The following is a 16,867-nucleotide window of genomic DNA, read 5'->3' as shown; positions in this document are numbered from 1 at the left end:
AAAGCCTAACACAGGTTCAGAAGTTGTACCAACTTCTGAGGGACTGGTCAACCAGATCCCCTATAACTTTAAAAAGACTGATGTTCCTCAAAGGGTTTGTAGGTCATATAGCTTACAAAGGAAAACCTTTGATTGGGCCATAGAACATAGGTCAAGGTGTCACCATCAAAATGCTGATGGACTCTCTAGGATGTATGTCATCGACTAGAGGTATGAGGTTCATCCAGGAGTGGATTAAATCCTCCTGTCCCTTAGTCTGGGGGGGGGGGGCGAGTGTTAGGGAGAATTCTCTGTTTAGGCTGAATTTCCTAACCTAGTGAGTCCCCCAGCAGCTTTGCTGGATTTCTGGAGTTTTTTTTTTCTCCTGCCAAGAGTGAAACTCTTTTTCTCCCACTCTTGGACATGATTTATGGTGTTCCTTTGACTGTTAATGTGTTTTATGGGCTATGGGGTCCTTTACTCCATAGGGTCTCATGTGTTTTTACTATGTGTGTTACACAGCACCCTCCGTGCAGTAACACAGGTGTGTCATAGTGACACCCCACCATAGACTCCATACCCTGGGACAGACTACTGTCTCCCAGGGCATGTAAAGTCACCATTGGCTTGACTAGTCCCAAATTAGTAACAGAAACCAGTACAAACCATCATATTGTGGACATACTGGTCGGGGCAATTCGATTGCCCCGGGGTCTGTTAGTCGAGGGGGCACGTCTCCGTCCCCCCTGATCGAGTTTTGGCTGGTGGCAGTGGAAACTACTTTTTATATTTGACCGCAAATATTTTCCTATGGGATTTTCCCATTGTTCGAGGCTACCAACTTTAATTATTGAATTCTCATAGCCTCGAACATACTGCCGGTTTATTTAATTAATATTAATTTGCTGGTTGGTATTTTTTGCCAAGACTCGATTCTAAAATGGCGTTTGTGTTCTCTTCTGTGACTCCAACCCAAGCCGAGCCCTTTGTTCCACTTTTTGGCGGGCTTCTCCACAGAAGCCTCCAAAAGTGGTGCCACTCTGGTACCACAGGGGGTGTGGGAGGGGGTTTAGGCACCCTGGACTGAGTTACCTTGGTAACTCAAGTCGCACTCTGTGTGATTGGCCCAAGTGGTGAGCCGGCCGGCTCACCACTTAGCATGTTTGAGTGACAGCTAGGCTGAGTGAATGGGGGTATGCTGCATAAAAGCAGGGCTTTGGGGACTGGAACTTCAGAAGTCGCCACAGGACCTGAGAATCTGACGAGGGAGAAGCTGAGCCGACCTACCACGACGACACCACCGGTGGAGCCCTGCGGAACCGACTCACCACTTCCCGATGACAGAGAAGATCTCCTGGCTGGAGAGGCTTCTTCCCCTGACTGGTGGGCACAACCAGTTTACCTTTCTTTTCTTCGCACCCCAGCCCGGTTTGTGGTGGAACTGCCCGTGCCAAGCAGCCCGGCAGCCGGATAGCCACTCACCACTGAACCGCGAATCACCGGACCGCTCCTTGTACCTGAGAAACTCTGCAGCTGGTTTCTTCCCTGGCAGTGCAACGGACTCCTGTCTTCCTCCACGACGAGATCCTCTCTTCCCCGGACGAAGCACAGACTTGCATCCGCTGCCAGGAACAACTGCCCCCGCTGGAGTGTTCTCACCACTTTAAGGTACCATGTCCCCCAGGCCTCCCTTTCTAAAGATTGCTACAAGGTAATAATAATCCCTTAACCTTCTGGAGTGGGCTGGCCGCCTTGACCATCTAACTGGTCCCTTTCTTTTGGTCCAACTCTTTCCAAACTGATTGCAAGACTTTTGGGCACTTTGAACCATGTGACCTTGGACACATTTCGACCGGAGCCTCTTAAAGTGGGTCCGGCCTTGTTAACTAAACTATAAAATACTGCAATTTACGGTTTTAACCTGCCTTCTTCTCCTACTGTGTTCTTCTGAAAGTGTTGGGATCTGTTTCTATCTTTGCTCTGCCTTTCTCTCCCATTTAAACCGATTGATTAGAGTGCCATCTTCGTTAAGCGCTCACCGCTGTCTGAAAATAAGTGTTGCTTTACTTAAGACTTGTCTAACTAATCATTGAAGGGAGTGTATATCTTTTAGTGACCGTGTTTTTGAACTGCTTGATATTAGCGCCTGTGTGTTTTTCTAGATGTGGTTTCAAATAAATAATTATATCTCTTTTACACCAAGCCCTGGTCAGTGTTTACTTGTTCTGTTGTGTTCTCTTGACCTATTGTGAATACTCTGTATACTGCCTAACTCTTCTTGAGGGAAGTCTGACTGCTCAGCCACAGCTACCAAGTGAATCTGTGTGGTACAGACTGCTACCAAGTGGGTTTACTGCCAAACACCTGTAGTCCTAAATCTTTTGCAGTGGTCCCAGAGGGAACTGCACAGGAATCTGCCTAACACTGGTGTACAGCGGTGGGATTTGTATTGAGTATACACTTTAGTGCGCTTTTTGAACACTTTAGGACAACTAACCACAGAGCTTAGCACTAAAAAGCTGATTTTCTAACTATGTCTGCTATGGAGAGTTATACCCTAGAATCATTGTCTGCCAAAATTGCTGATTGCTTAAAAGTATTGTGTAGACATAAGAATCTCTCTGAGAACGGCAAGAAAATGGAACGTATAGAAAGATTGTTAGAAAACCAAAGTCTGGGTGGTACAGAGGAATCTACCCCCCCCCCCCCAGAAAATGTAGAAAACAGTGATGGTATTGATCTGAATCAAAGTCTTGATAATGAGTCAGAAGAGGAAAGTGAACCTAATGAAGGTAGCCACTCTGAGCTTCTGTCTGCCTTACCTACTGTACCTACTGGGCCTATACTAGGTCCTACATGTAACCCTGCTTATTTTGAACTTGAAAAAATGAAGCTTGAATTAGAGTACAAACGTTTTATTGCTCAATCTGAAAGAAACCAAGAGCTAGAGTTCAGAAGAATGAATGTCCAGGCTGAGCAGAAGCAAGCTGAGTTAAGACTCGGAGAAATAGAGCTTAATCATAAATTAGAAATGAAAAAGTTGTCTGTGGAAAATGCTTCTCTCCCCTGTGGTTCTTCTAGGAGTTCCAGTCCCAAAAGACCCCGGATACCTAAGGAATTAGTGGGTATGTATGAACCTAGATTGGATGTGTTGGATTGGTTGAAAATGTTTGAGTATAATCATGGGCTCCAGGACATCACAGGGAATGAGTTACTTCCCTGGTTGTTCTCTAGGCTTCCCCCTGTTGCAACTGATGTGGTAATGGAGTTGGGGGAGGTGGATAAGAAGGATTATGAATGTGTGAAACTAGCTTTGATAGCTAGATTTGGGAAGACCCCTTCCCAGTACCTTAAGAGGTTTAGGACCCTCAAAAATAATGATGGTACCTCTTGGGCTACCTGGGTGAGTGAGTGTTTGAAAAACTTAGAGGGATGGATTAAGGGTTACAAGGTGAACACTTATGAGGGAATGAGAAATCTTGTTATGTTGGAGTCAATTTATGATGCCTGCTCTCCTGAGCTCAGACAGCACTTGGCTGATTCAAAGGAATTAGATTCCAGGAAGCTAGCTAAGGCTGCTGACTTGTGGGTTGCCAACAGGGCCACTCACAAGGATTCAGGGGTCACTCAGAAAAAGGATGAGGGAAAGCAGCCACAAAAGGGGAACCAAGAGATTTCTAATACCTCCCAAACAAAAGAGGGCCCCAAACAACAAAATAACCAGGGTAAGCCCCAGGGTAAACCACAACAGGCTAGTGGACCTTCTGGTCACAAACCAGAAGGAGGTCAGGCCAAGCCACCCTTTCAGAGAGCAATTGGAACATGCTATCTCTGTGGGGCAACTGACCACATCAAAGGAGATCCCAGATGTAAGGGTAAACCTGCAGGGATCAGCACAGTCTCTTTAGCCTTCACTCCTGAGGAGGAAGTCCAAATGGCTAGTGCTCACTTTGAAGTCTTTGCTGAAGAACCTTTGGGTCTTCAAGCAAGTGTAACAGTAGAGTCCATGGGTCTGGTTAGTGATCAGAATAGGAGTGTGTACAACTCCAAACCAGAAAACTCTAAAGTTTATTATATGGACAGTGTTCTTGTCAATGGCCAGGATACTCCTGCCAGGTGAGACACTGGGGCCAGCAGAACAGTAGTGGATGAAAGCTTTTTCAGGCCTGAGGATGTTGCTAAGGCACCCAAGGTTCCCACTAAGATATCTGGAGGCCCTGTCCAAATGGTTCCAAATCTATCAGCCCTCATTCAGTGTAATGACATGACAGTGTTGATTCCTGTCAGTGTTCATTCTGAGGTGCCTGGGAGAGTCCTGTTGGGGAATGATCTAAGAACTCTAGGAGTAGTATCCAGTACCCCCAGGCCTCCCAGTATGGAGACCCAGAACCAAACCAAATTGGCTAGAGAGGCCACCTTAAGGAACCACTCTAAGCCTGTGGGAACCTCTACTGAGAACCCCACTACAAGCCCTGGTGTTGGTAAATTGACCTCTGACCCAGGCAAATTTCAGGCTAAAATGTTAGGGAAATGGGAGCACCAACCAAGCTCCATCATTGTTCCCCCAGTCATAGAGTCTGTGACTCCCCCTGCTTCTGAGGAAGAGTTGGATAGACCTACTGGAACCCTAGCTAGGCCTAAGAGAACTGGTAATTCTCAGTGCTGGTGGAAAACCAGAAAAGAAAAGTCTAAGGCCAAAGACCTTCAGGCTGTTGGACCTTCCACAGAAGACTCCAACCCAATTCCTAGTCTTAAGGGGGAACTCCTAAAGTAGGTAAAGGTAGATCTAAGAGGAAGGAGAAGCCTGTACCTTGCTTATCTCCATCCCCTCCAACCAAGAGGCCTAAAACCCAACCTTCTCCCAACAGAGAGGTGGTGAGGACCTCTGGAGGCCCCTCTAGATCTAAGGGAATCCTTCATAAGGACCCCTTAAAAAAGCCTAACACAGGTTCAGAAGTTGTACCAACTTCTGAGGGACTGGTCAACCAGATCCCCTATAACTTTAAAATGACTGATGTTCCTCAAAGGGTTTGTAGGTCATATAGCTTACAAAGGAAAACCTTTGATTGGGCCATAGAACATAGGTCAAGGTGTCACCATCAAAATGCTGATGGACTCTCTAGGATGTATGTCATTGACTAGAGGTATGAGGTTCATCCAGGAGTGGATTAAATCCTCCTGTCCCTTAGTCTGGGGGGGGCGAGTGTTAGGGAGAATTCTCTGTTTAGGCTGAATTTCCTAACCTAGTGAGTCCCCCAGCAGCTTTGCTGGATTTCTGGAGTTTTTTTTTTCTCCTGCCAAGAGTGAAACTCTTTTTCTCCCACTCTTGGACATGATTTATGGTGTTCCTTTGACTGTTAATGTGTTTTATGGGCTATGGGGTCCTTTACTCCATAGGGTCTCATGTGTTTTTACTATGGGCCTCATTACGACCCAGGCGGTAAGTTACCGCCTGGGTCGTACCTTTACCACCATGGCGTAAACAACGTTTACGCCATGGTGGTTGGCGGACTTACCGCCCCATTCCGAGGTTGGCGGGGCGGTAAGTCCCCAATCCCCATTTACCCTTCCCCATTCCCATTTTTGCCCCATAGGGCATAATGGGAGTGGGGAAGGCGTTAATTACGCCACCGTAAATTACGGTGGCGTAATTAACATCAAGGTCCCTTAGCACCATGGATTTTAACACCTGCTAAAAGCAGGTGTTAAAACCTCCATGGCGCTAAGGGACCTCGGAATCAGGCGGTAAGGGTCGGCGCTGTTTACGCCGCCGTAAACCCCTTACCGCCTGAGTCGTAATGAGGCCCTATGTGTGTTACACAGCACCCTCCGTCCAGTAACACAGGGGTGTCATAGTGACACCCCACCATAGACTCCATACCCTGGGACAGACTACTGTCTCCCAGGGCATGTAAAGTCACCATTGGCTTGACTAGTCCCAAATTAGTAACAGAAACCAGTACAAACCATCATATTGTGGACATACTGGTCGGGGCAATTCGATTGCCCCGGGGTCTGTTAGTCGAGGGGGCACGTCTCCGTCCCCCCTGATCGAGTTTTGGCTGGTGGCAGTGGAAACTACTTTTTATATTTGACCGCGAATATTTTCCTATGGGATTTTCCCATTGTTCGAGGCTACCAACTTTAATTATTTAATTCTCATAGCCTCGAACATACTGCCGGTTTATTTAATTAATATTAATTCGCCGGTTGGTATTTTTTGCCAAGACTCGATTCTAAAATGGCGTTTGTGTTCTCTTCTGTGACTCCAACCCAAGCCGAGCCCTTTGTTCCACTTTTTGGCGGGCTTCTCCACAGAAGCCTCCAAAAGTGGTGCCACTCTGGTACCACAGGGGGTGTTGGAGGGGGTTTAGGCACCCTGGACTGAGTTACCTTGGTAACTCAAGTCGCACTCTGTGTGATTGGCCCAAGTGGTGAGCCGGCCGGCTCACCACTTAGCATGTTTGAGTGACAGCTAGGCTGAGTGAATGGGGGTATGCTGCATAAAAGCAGGGCTTTGGGGACTGGAACTTCAGAAGTCGCCACAGGACCTGAGAATCCGACGAGGGAGAAGCTGAGCCGACCTACCACGACGACACCACCGGTGGAGCCCTGCGGAACCGACTCACCACTTCCCGATGACAGAGAAGATCTCCTGGCTGGAGAGGCTTCTTCCCCTGACTGGTGGGCACAACCAGTTTACCTTTCTTTTCTTCGCACCCCAGCCCGGTTTGTGGTCCAACTGCCCATGCCAAGCACCCCGGCAGCCGGATAGCCACTCACCACTGAACCGCGAATCACCGGACTGCTCCTTGCACCTGAGAAACTCCACGGCTGGTTTCTTCCCTGGCAGTGCAACGGACTCCTGTCTTCCTCCACGACGAGATCCTCTCTTCCCCCGGATGAAGCACCGACTTGCATCCGCTGCCAGGAACAACTGCCCCCGCGGGAGTGTTCTCACCACTTTATGGTACCGTGTCCGCCAGGCCTCCCTTTCTAAAGATTGCTACAAGGTAATAATAATCCCTTAACCTTCTGAACTGGGCTGGCCACCTTGACCATCTAACTGGTCCCTTTCTTTTTGTCCAACTCTTTCCGAACTGATTGCGAGACTTTTTGGCACTTTGAACCGTGTGACCTTGGACACATTTCGACCGGAGCCTCTTAAAGTGGGTCCGGCCTTGTAACTTTGACTTTACGGTATTAATCTGCCTTCTTCTCCTACTGTGTTCTTCCGAAAGTGTTGGGATCTGTTTCTATCTTTGCTCTGCCTTTCTCTCCCTTTTAAACCGATTGATTAGAGTGCCATCTTCGTTAAGTGCTCACCGCTGTCTGAAAATAAGTGTTGCTTTACTTAAGACTTGTCTAACTAATCGTTGAAGGGAGTGTATATCTTTTAGTGACCGTGTTTTTGAACTGCTTGATATAAGTGCCTGTGTGTTTTTCTAGATGTGGTTTCAAATAAATAATTATATCTCTTTTACACCAAGCCCTGGTCAGTGTTTACTTGTTCTATTGTGTTCTCTTGACCTATTATGAATACTCTGTATACTGCCTAACTCTTCTTGAGGGAAGTCTGACTGCTCAGCCACAGCTACCAAGTGAATCTGTGTGGTACAGACTGCTACCAAGTGGGTTTACTGCCAAACACCTGTAGTCCTAAATCTTTTGCAGTGGTCCCAGAGGGAACTGCACAGGTTTCTGCCTAACAAGCATGTAGCCTTTTTGTGTCCTTAGTTCGCACAAATAATCCTTATGGCTTCCATAGATGGAGTGGAAAGTCATTGGTTATAGTCATGTTAAGCTGCTTCGTCAGGCTACCTCTCAGGTTGGCCACAGGTTGTCAGCATGGCACATCCACCTGGTTATGTCTTGCTCTCTGGTTATGCTGCTACTCATTTCACCTGGAGAAAGCATGGCAGATCATTGTTTCGGAGATAGCACTAGAAGCTGGGTATCCCTCCTTTACTTCGCCTAAAAATATCTTCAACACGTCTTCATTCTATTCATCAGACATTTATTTCTTCATGCTTTTACTTTTTCTTACTTTTACTTCCTCTTCATCTTCACATAAGGTTAGCTGCAAGGTTAGGGTTGCAGTCAAGGGGGTTAGGGGAAGATTATGGGTGAGAAAAGAAGGGGGATTACAGAGGCTCTTTCCCTGTAATGACGATGTAAAGGCATGAAGAGGTAAATGCGATGAAGTAAATGTATGGCGAAGGGAATGCAGGAGAAGTAGAGACATACATCCGGAGCTGCGGCTTGCTTTAGATACTTGGAAACGTGATCTAGTCACAAACATATAGAGGTTACAGCAACTAGCTTTTTATGTAAATATGAGGTTGGCAAATTCTAGCAAAGTCTAAGTATAGGCCTCTTCAGCGTCCTTTCCTATTACTGAGCGCCCAACCTGAATGGTTATTCATGATGCACTACATCTCCCATGATCCTTTATCAATGACTATACTGGCTAGGGCAGATGGGAGTTGAAGTTCAAAACATTTTGTAGACCACATAATGAGTTGCCATGCAACATGACGAATCTGGAAAGAGGATCAACATGTGTGGGTCGAGGATCACTTTTGTGGAACCATCTAACAAGAGTTAATCATCCCAGAGTTTATCTACACTGGTAGTGATTACAGGAGTTGCATAATCCAGTTTTCAAAATTGGACTTTCATCGCAGCTATTGAAAGCAATTGCATCTGTAATGGATAATTGAGCGGTTAATAGTATCAATTCCAGGCCAACTGTGGTGTAATTTCTCTACCAGTTTTAGGATAAATTGTGATTAACTATGAGAATCTGGATGATTCCTAAACAGCCAGCAGAAGAGGAATCCCTTGAGTGCAGCATGGCAGGTTATGTGCCCTTTGCATCCCTTCAGAATCTGAACCTGTCAGTAACTCAATAACAATGTCAGACATTTGTTATCTAATGGGAATGTAATGAGGGCACCAGCATGCCACTATAGAGATCTCACAGGGCTGTGTGCAAGATGATGCAGTCCAGAGGTTGTTGAGGATCCTGGTTCAACAACCAACCAGGTCTTGAGGATTCTTCAGAGGCCGTGATGATGCACCAGCACACAATCATATCGGGCCGTATTTGGCGATAGTGGACACTCTAGAGCAATCTACTGCTGTTAGAGGGCAGTTCCTCTTGCAGAGCTGTCACCCAGTTACGAAACATATCATAACATTTCACTTAAGGGACATTTCACGTGTTTTTCCAGGGGTGTGGATGGGAATTGTCCTATTTACTATAGTGCGCCTTAGCGAGGAGCATATCACAACAGTCAGGTGTCTAAAATAGCAATGAGTAGAGTCTACATCACCTCCCTGCAGAGTTGGAAACATGTGACCTAATGAGAGAAATGACTTTATATGTTTGTGTGGATCTCTGGCACAGAGTGTTTGCAAGTTTGCGAGCCACCTAATCATACTCGTTTGTCCGCCTCTTTTTGGCTAAACACATTTCTGAGACATGGATTCCTTTGACAGATATTTTGTGTTTGTATGAGAATCTGCACAGGAGGAAATAAATTATTTTCTTTTCTTCTTTTCCGCAGGTGTCCACGACGGAAGTGCGGTTAGGGCCAATGAGACTGACGCAAGACCCTATTCAGGTAGGGTTTTGTTTTCTACTTTAACATGATTTGTGATGCTCAGGAACTAGGGCACGTCATCAATTGAAGGTATCATCAAACTCATATTCTACACCTGTCACAAGTCCTGCTGGAGTACGTGCTACAGTAAAAGTACATGCCTGGGTTTTGCACCAAAACAATGAACATCCACTGAGACTGACATAGGAGGTTGCACTTTCAGTTCCTTCCACTATATTGTGGTATACAAGGGGGAGGAGTGCAGGTAATACCTACTGAAATATAGTTAAAACAACCCATTGGACCGCATTACAAGTTTGCTGTTATGCTGGTGGTAATACTGTTTCCGGCACTTGGTGCAGCAGTATTAACGTTGGATCACAACTTCCGGGTTGATTTGCCGATATTACCGGCACCTGTAACACCAGCGTTTGTTTGTCTGTAGGGTGTTGGAATTACCTCCAGCTATTAGCTATTAGCTGGAGGTAATTCCGACACCCAACGGGCAAACTTGTAGTTGTCCTGTGCGGTAAAGTGCCAGTATTCGTCAATACTGGCACATTAATACTGCACCAGCCAGCTTATAATGATGCTCATGCCGTTGAACAGCAGGAGGATAGTGAACATTCCAGCTCTCTAGCACGACCTCCCCATTCTGATAAGTTGGACCATAATGCTGCTGAGGACAGCATGGGTGATGATAAAGAGAATGATTATGAACTATCAGAGTCTAGGCAGAATGAGAGTTGCTGCTGGAAAGCAGTGATACAGAGGAGGAGAACGATACCCCAGATACAGAAGCTGTAGTGTAATACAATGCTGCCCGACCGACTGTTTGCAGTCACTTTGAGAAAAAGCCTTCTTGTCAGAGATAAGTAAACACATTGGGCCTCATTACGACCCAGGCGGTAACCATAGCGCTAGTAGCGCCATGGTTGCCGCTGGTATTTTACCAACTCCGCCAAGGTCAATGGCGGAATTACCGCCCCATTCCAAGGTTGGCGGGGCGGTAATTACCCATTCACCATTGGCCCTTCCCCATTCACATTTTCGCCCCCATAGGGCTCAATGGGAATGGGGAAGGTGGTAATTACGGTACCGCAATTTGCGGTACCGTAATTACCTCGAAAGTCCCTTTGCGGGTTCCTTCCATAACAGCTGGTAAAACCAGCCGTTAAGGTCGGGACCCGGAAAGCGACCTCGTAATTAGGCGGTAAGGGTTTAACGGCGCCGACACCTTTTACGGCGCCGTTAACCCCTTACCGCCTGGGTCGTAATGAGGCCCATTATATTGTATTCTTATTCAGTGCCCCTTGCCAGACTTCTCTAGCTTCTAAGCCTTATAATAACAGGTGTTCATATAGCCCCATAGTAAATGGCACTTGAATGATTGACTTTGGTCGGTGTACAAGCTAAGTTGGCCCTGCCACGAGATTTGAACTTCAAAGGTTCAGGCTGTCCTCATTTCAGAGACTTTTCTCATGCAGCTATGCATTATTGGCATCACATCATCACACGTCACATTACATGACATCTATAACACCACCACCAATTCCAGCACCCTTGCACCCCGATGAGTCGAGCCAGCTGACATTCAGAAGTGTGGCAGTACTCGCAGAATAATAAGCAGCTGAATATTTCCCTCTGCACACTATGTCGAAAACATGTGTGCCGAGGGAACGCATGAACCAACTTACATATCACATCTATTTAGTACAATATGCTGAAGCACCATGCACAGGCCTGTGTAGAGGTCAAATGATCTAAAGGGCATCACTCCGCATACCATCAGAAAAGCAGCATGGCACCACCAGTCTACACAATAACCCCTGAAAATACTGCAATTGTGTCATTGCTTGGAACATCAAGTCCTCTCCTCCGAACCCTAGCGATGCACAGCAGTGGTAACCCATTGATTGTGGCCAGTGTTTGGGAACCATGGGCGCCAGGACAAAAGAATGAAAAGTTGCATGAAAGGCTGTGCCTGCTCAATGCTAATCTGGCTTTAATGTTGTGAATGGACCTCTTGACCTACTCTTTTGTGGAAAACCCTAGATCTGGCAGCTCCTGATAAGTCGATCTCACTGTGAAGTTCCCAGCTATTGTTTCTTCTCTCGCACAGCAGTTCCAGAATTGTACAATGAGGTTATGGCTATGGTGGGGCAGGTAATACAGCAATCTGTGGTCCAGAAAATCCAGGGTCCAACAAGGGAGCAGCAGGTGCGTGAGGTTCAGGATCAGGCACTGTTAGGTATGAAAAGATTTCAGGGTAGAATTCACAGATGTGTTGACATCTGGGAGAAGGAGGAGCAAGTTGAAATACAGTGACTAAGACCTCATTATTTGCATTTGGGATTTGTTGCAGCACAGTGGATTAAGTCATTGCTGCCTGACAGAGTATGCACATCCGAAGACAGTACACATCGCCTAATTTGTACATGTCTGTCATGGCCACATCCCCCAGAACACAAAAACCACACCATCTAGTGATGGGGGCAATGGGTCACTTGACCCACTTATGTCCCTTTGGGACCCATAAACACAGGGGCCCTGGCTGGACTCCAGGTTCATATAGAGATGTGAGCAGGAACACTTTATTTCAGTGCAGGAGTGCTTTTACTTTATTTCAGTCCAGGAGTGCTTTTATTTTACAAGAACGTTCCAGGAGCTGAAAGCCTTTATTCCAGAGAACATACTCATGTGCTGACTCATCGGGTGTGGCTCTCTAGGCTTGGTCTTCATGTGCTAACTCATCTAGTGTGGCAGGCAGGCTGAACCTGGTGGGTGTGGCTTCAGAAGCTCAGCTATATAAGCTGCTCCATCCTTAAGGCCGGTGCTTGGCATTACTGTGCACTCGCGTGCAACGTGACGCTCACCGCCACTTGGACCAGTTTACTTACCTTTGAAACCAGGCGTTCTCCTGCAAACTCACCTTTAGGAAACCGGTGCTTCATCGCTTCATCTTCACACTCATCTCCTGACATCTAGTGATCTTGATTCCGACGCCGCAGCACCGCACTATGCATCCACGGACCCTGTGAAGAAGAAAGACAAGGGTAGAACATCCATCCTAGGGTTGCGCCGCATTTGAACCCTGCGCGCCCCCTAGTTAACAATTTACCAGCTACTGTACAGGTGCAGCTTCGTTCCTCATTCCCTCCGGCTGCCGCCTCGAGCTCCGCAGCTTCTGCCGGGTCGGCAACATCACCTGCAAGGGAAGAAAGCAAAAGAGCAAACATCAAAAGTGGAACGGACAGCAATACAAGACAACAAACTTTACAATACAACAAAAACAGATGAGGAAAGACAAAGGCAAACAGGAACACTTATCTGAAGTATAGTAGCTTAGTCGCAGCAGGACTGGACTACCACATGCAAGGGACCAGTGAAGGAACTCAGTCCAGATCATACAAGCACCCCTGCCAAAAGCAGCAGGACCGAATGCTCACCAAAACTAATCAACAGGAGCAGTCCCGAGCAGCATCACCTATTACCACCAGTCACCACATAAGCGCAGAGGGTGAAGTCGAACCCGAGCGACCTCACCCCCAGGAGGGCTGCAACCGTGCCCCAACGCCTCCGCACAGACCAGGTGAGCATAACAATGTCCTTCAAAGAGATGGTAGCTATGGCCCAGAAGAAGAGATCAATTTCAGCTAGGCTTACTATGCCAGAAAATGCACTGAGCCAATTGTAGGTGCACCACAATTTGCCACTGCACAACCTGAAGACCTTTGAGCCTACTTTGCACATGTTAGACAGGGTACGAGACTGATGAAGTGCTATCACAGATTACTGCAACACTCACAGAAGAGCTCTAGATGGATGGGACATTTTGGACACCAGCCATCACCTTTTGTGTTTTGGTTTGTCACCCTGAATGGGACAGATATGCCCAGGCATGGATATCTTGCCAGCTGGGCCTAGAGACCCAAGCTGCTTCTCACTGATGAGGCCCAACAAGGCCTAAACATGTCTGGAAATGTTTGTGGTCTTGTGCCGAAGGGATGTGATCTAGCAGTTTGGGCTGGACTGCCACTTTTGGGTTGAGACCAGGCCTTGTTTGCATATGGTCTTTCTCCCTCTGTAATGGCTTGTCAGGTGAAGATTGATGGTCTTCCCAGAGCAATGCCAGAGGAATAAGATTAATTTTAAACCTTCCAGCTATCACCTCTTGTCTAGTGTCTTCTTATTTATTTTTTCGCATTTGTTAAGCGCACAGCAGCCCAGGTGCTAGTTACAGACAGTTCACATAGTTACAGATGGCGGAACAATTGCAGTAATATATACAAGCGTGAGGCAAGGCAAGGGGTAGGTAAATTGAAGAGTAAGGTCTTGAGTTTTTTGCGAAAGGTGAGAAGCGAGTTTTCTGATCTGATGTTTGTGGGTAGAGTGTTCCAGAGCTTGGGGCTAGGTAGGGGAAGCCTAGTCCTCCTGCTTTGGCTCTGTGGATGTGTGGAGTGCGTAGTAAGTTGGTGTAGGGTGTTCTGGTAGGCCTGGTGTGCGTAGGTTTGGATAAGGTTTGTGTGAGATATGAGGGAGCTGATGATGAGAGGCATTTGTGGGTGAGGGTAAGTGTTTTGAAGTTGATGCATTCTTTAACAGGTAGTCAGTGGGCTGCCTGTCTAGCCTGAGTGATGTGTTCCCTTTTGGGAAGGCTTAATGCTGCTCTGAGCGCATTATTGTGCTTGATTTGGAGTCTATTAAGATTATGTTTGGAGGTACCTGCTAGGAAGGCATTGCAATAGTCCAGTTTGGCCCCAATGGTTGCTCTGGCAATTGAGAGACATTTGGGATTAGATAAGTACGGTTTAACTGTATTTATGAGTTTGGTGGTGTGTGCTGAGGCAGAGGTGACGGCGCTAACATGCCTAGACATGGATAGCGTGGAGTCTATGTAGACGCCTAAAGTCTTTACCGAGGTGGAGACAGGGATGATGGTGTTGTCGATGGTGAAATTGGAGTACAGTTTGTCTAGTTTTGCTAATGTCGTTTTAAGGCCTAGCATGATGATTTCGGTCTTATCTCCATTGAGAGAGAGGCCGTTTGCTGCCATCCAGGCCTGGATGGTGGTGTATATGTCGTGAAGTGCGTATTATCAGAGTAGTTAGTATACGCGATACCTAGCACATCCAGCTTGTCGAAAAGAGGCTTTGTGAACAAGTTGTAGAGAGGGGTGTGGTGCAGGAGCCTTGCAGGACTCCACAGTGGATGGTGGTGGGGGCAGCGTGGGCTGTGTCTGAGAATACTTTCATGGCCCTGCCCTCTAGGAAGGAGGTGATCCAGTGTGCAGCTTCTTTGGAGAAGTTGGCTGAGTGTGTGAGGTGCGATGTGAGTGTCTTGTGATCTACAAGATCAAAGGCCGCTGAGATGTCTAGGAGTAGCAGGAGGGCTGGCTTTCCTTTATCCATTATTCGGGTGATCTGGTTTTTACCAGCGCTGTTTCTGTGCCATATCCTTTCCGAAACCCAGATTGTCTAGAACCAAGAATGGAATGGGTTTCAAGGTAGTGTTGGATTTGGCAATGAACAGCTTTGTCCAGAATCTTGAGGAGGAAAGGCACAGTGGTTATGGGTCGGTAGTTGTTAGGCTGGGTGTGGTCGAGGGAAGGTTTTTTTAGAAGGGGGCGTACCCATGCTTCTTTGTGGCTGTCAGGGATGATGCCTGTTCTGAAAGAGGCATTAATGAAGGCTGTTATAAGTGGGACAAGGAGATCTGCGCAGTCATTGATAAGTTTGGATGGGCAGATGTCTCCTTTACACATAGAGGGTTTTAAGTTTTTGAGGATGTTGGCGACTTCCAGTTCTGAGATATCTTTAAATGTGAAGCATGGTTTGGGGTTGGTTGAGGGGGGAGATGGGTCACATTGTTTAGGACCATGGGTGTGGGCTAGAGCTTTGTGATGATCCTTGATTTTGTTTTGAAGGAGCTCTATTTTGTTAAGCATGGAGGCTTGGATACTAGAGCACCAGGCTTCGTCTTTAGTAATCTCATCTGGAGTATTGGGTGGAGCTGTAAGTTCATTGAAGATGGCAAAGATTTCTCTGGATTGTGATTTGGCATTGGTAATACAGACATTGTAGGAATTGGCTTTGGTGTTAGTGATGGCATTTTTGGAAAGTTGGGAGATTTGGTTGAAACAGATTTTAGTGTCCTCACTATGGTCTGCTATCCAGTTTTTTTTTAGCCTCACTTTTGCGTGAGCGTAGGGCCAGTAGTTCATCTGTGAACCATGAGTTGGAGTGCAGAGTTTTTTTTAGCCTTTTTTGGGTTCGAGTGGAGCTATAGAGTTGATGGCTCTGGATAGAGGGTCTTTGTAGATATTGGCTAGTGCGTTGGGGTTGTTGCAAAAGGGGGGGCTAGTGCTGGGGTATTAAGGTGAGGTCATAGGCTATCCTCTTTTAGTTTTTTGGCGCTTCTGACTAGTTTAGAGGGAGTGGGGGTGAGGAGTTTGGTGTTCGTGGAGGAGGGTAGGGTAAACTCGATGCAGTGGTGATCAGTCCTGGGTAGCTCTGAGTTGGCAGTGATAGAGGTGTGGCAGTTATGGTCTGCGACCCAGTCGAGGGTGCCACCTTTGGAGTGAGTGGGGCTAGAGACTTTTGAATGAAGCCTAATTCAGTGAGTTCCTTGATAAGGGAGGTGGTAGCTTTATCTTTGGGGTCATTGGAACCGAGGTTAAGGTCTCAGAGAAGTAGAGTCTTAGTGGAGGCTTTAATGTTGTTGCTTAATAAATGTAGCAGGTGGCCCTGGAAGTCGAGAGTCAGGCCAGGGGGGTGATACAGTATGTGGATGTTAATGGTGCTGTTGGGGGACAGAGCAAGCTTGGCAGATAGAATATCTGAGTTGCTGTCACAGGGGAGAGTGGTGGGTCTGAGGGAGAGTTTATCTTTGGCGATGAGAGCTACACCGCCTCCCATGTGTGTTGGTCTGTCTAGCCTAAGGATCGTGTAACCTGGTGAGAGTGCAAGAGCAATGGATGGACCTGATGCTTCATGAAGCCAGGTTTCAGTGATGGCCAGCAGGTCAAGGTTCGAGCTGTCGATGAGATTGTGAATTTCCAGGACATGCGCCGGAAGTGAGCAGACGTTTAGCAGGGCACATTTAAGGAGGGGTGTAGGTGTGGTATTTTGCTTGGCACTAGAGGGGTGGCTGGCTTTTTCTTCGGTGCTGAGGGTTGTGGCTCTATGCGGTGGCTGTGGTGAGGGTGTATGCCTAGGTGTGTGTGTACGTTCAGAGTGTGGAGAGGCATAGTAGGTTGAGCGTGCCCCTAGGCGTAGATT

The 16,867-nt window shown here is 47.1% G+C and overlaps 1 protein-coding gene across 2 annotated transcripts in view; it reads left to right on the top strand.

Annotated features, from left to right (window-relative positions):
• The window catches only part of PDE8B (phosphodiesterase 8B), a 1,197,077-nt gene that overhangs the window by 312,904 nt on the left and 867,306 nt on the right, over positions 1-16,867 (top strand). For both annotated transcript variants that reach the window (XM_069627430.1, XM_069627431.1), the window contains one exon: positions 9,552-9,608. In XM_069627430.1, the coding sequence (XP_069483531.1) occupies positions 9,552-9,608 (57 nt within the window). The remainder of the gene's footprint in view (positions 1-9,551; positions 9,609-16,867) is intronic.

The sequence above is a fragment of the Ambystoma mexicanum genome, chromosome 6p (assembly GCF_040938575.1).
Source record: "Ambystoma mexicanum isolate Mex_15411 chromosome 6p, UKY_AmexF1_1, whole genome shotgun sequence".
NCBI classification, from domain to species: domain Eukaryota; kingdom Metazoa; phylum Chordata; class Amphibia; order Caudata; family Ambystomatidae; genus Ambystoma; species Ambystoma mexicanum.
Note: the sequence above shows the minus strand (reverse complement) of the source record. Positions and strands in the feature narration are given on the sequence as shown.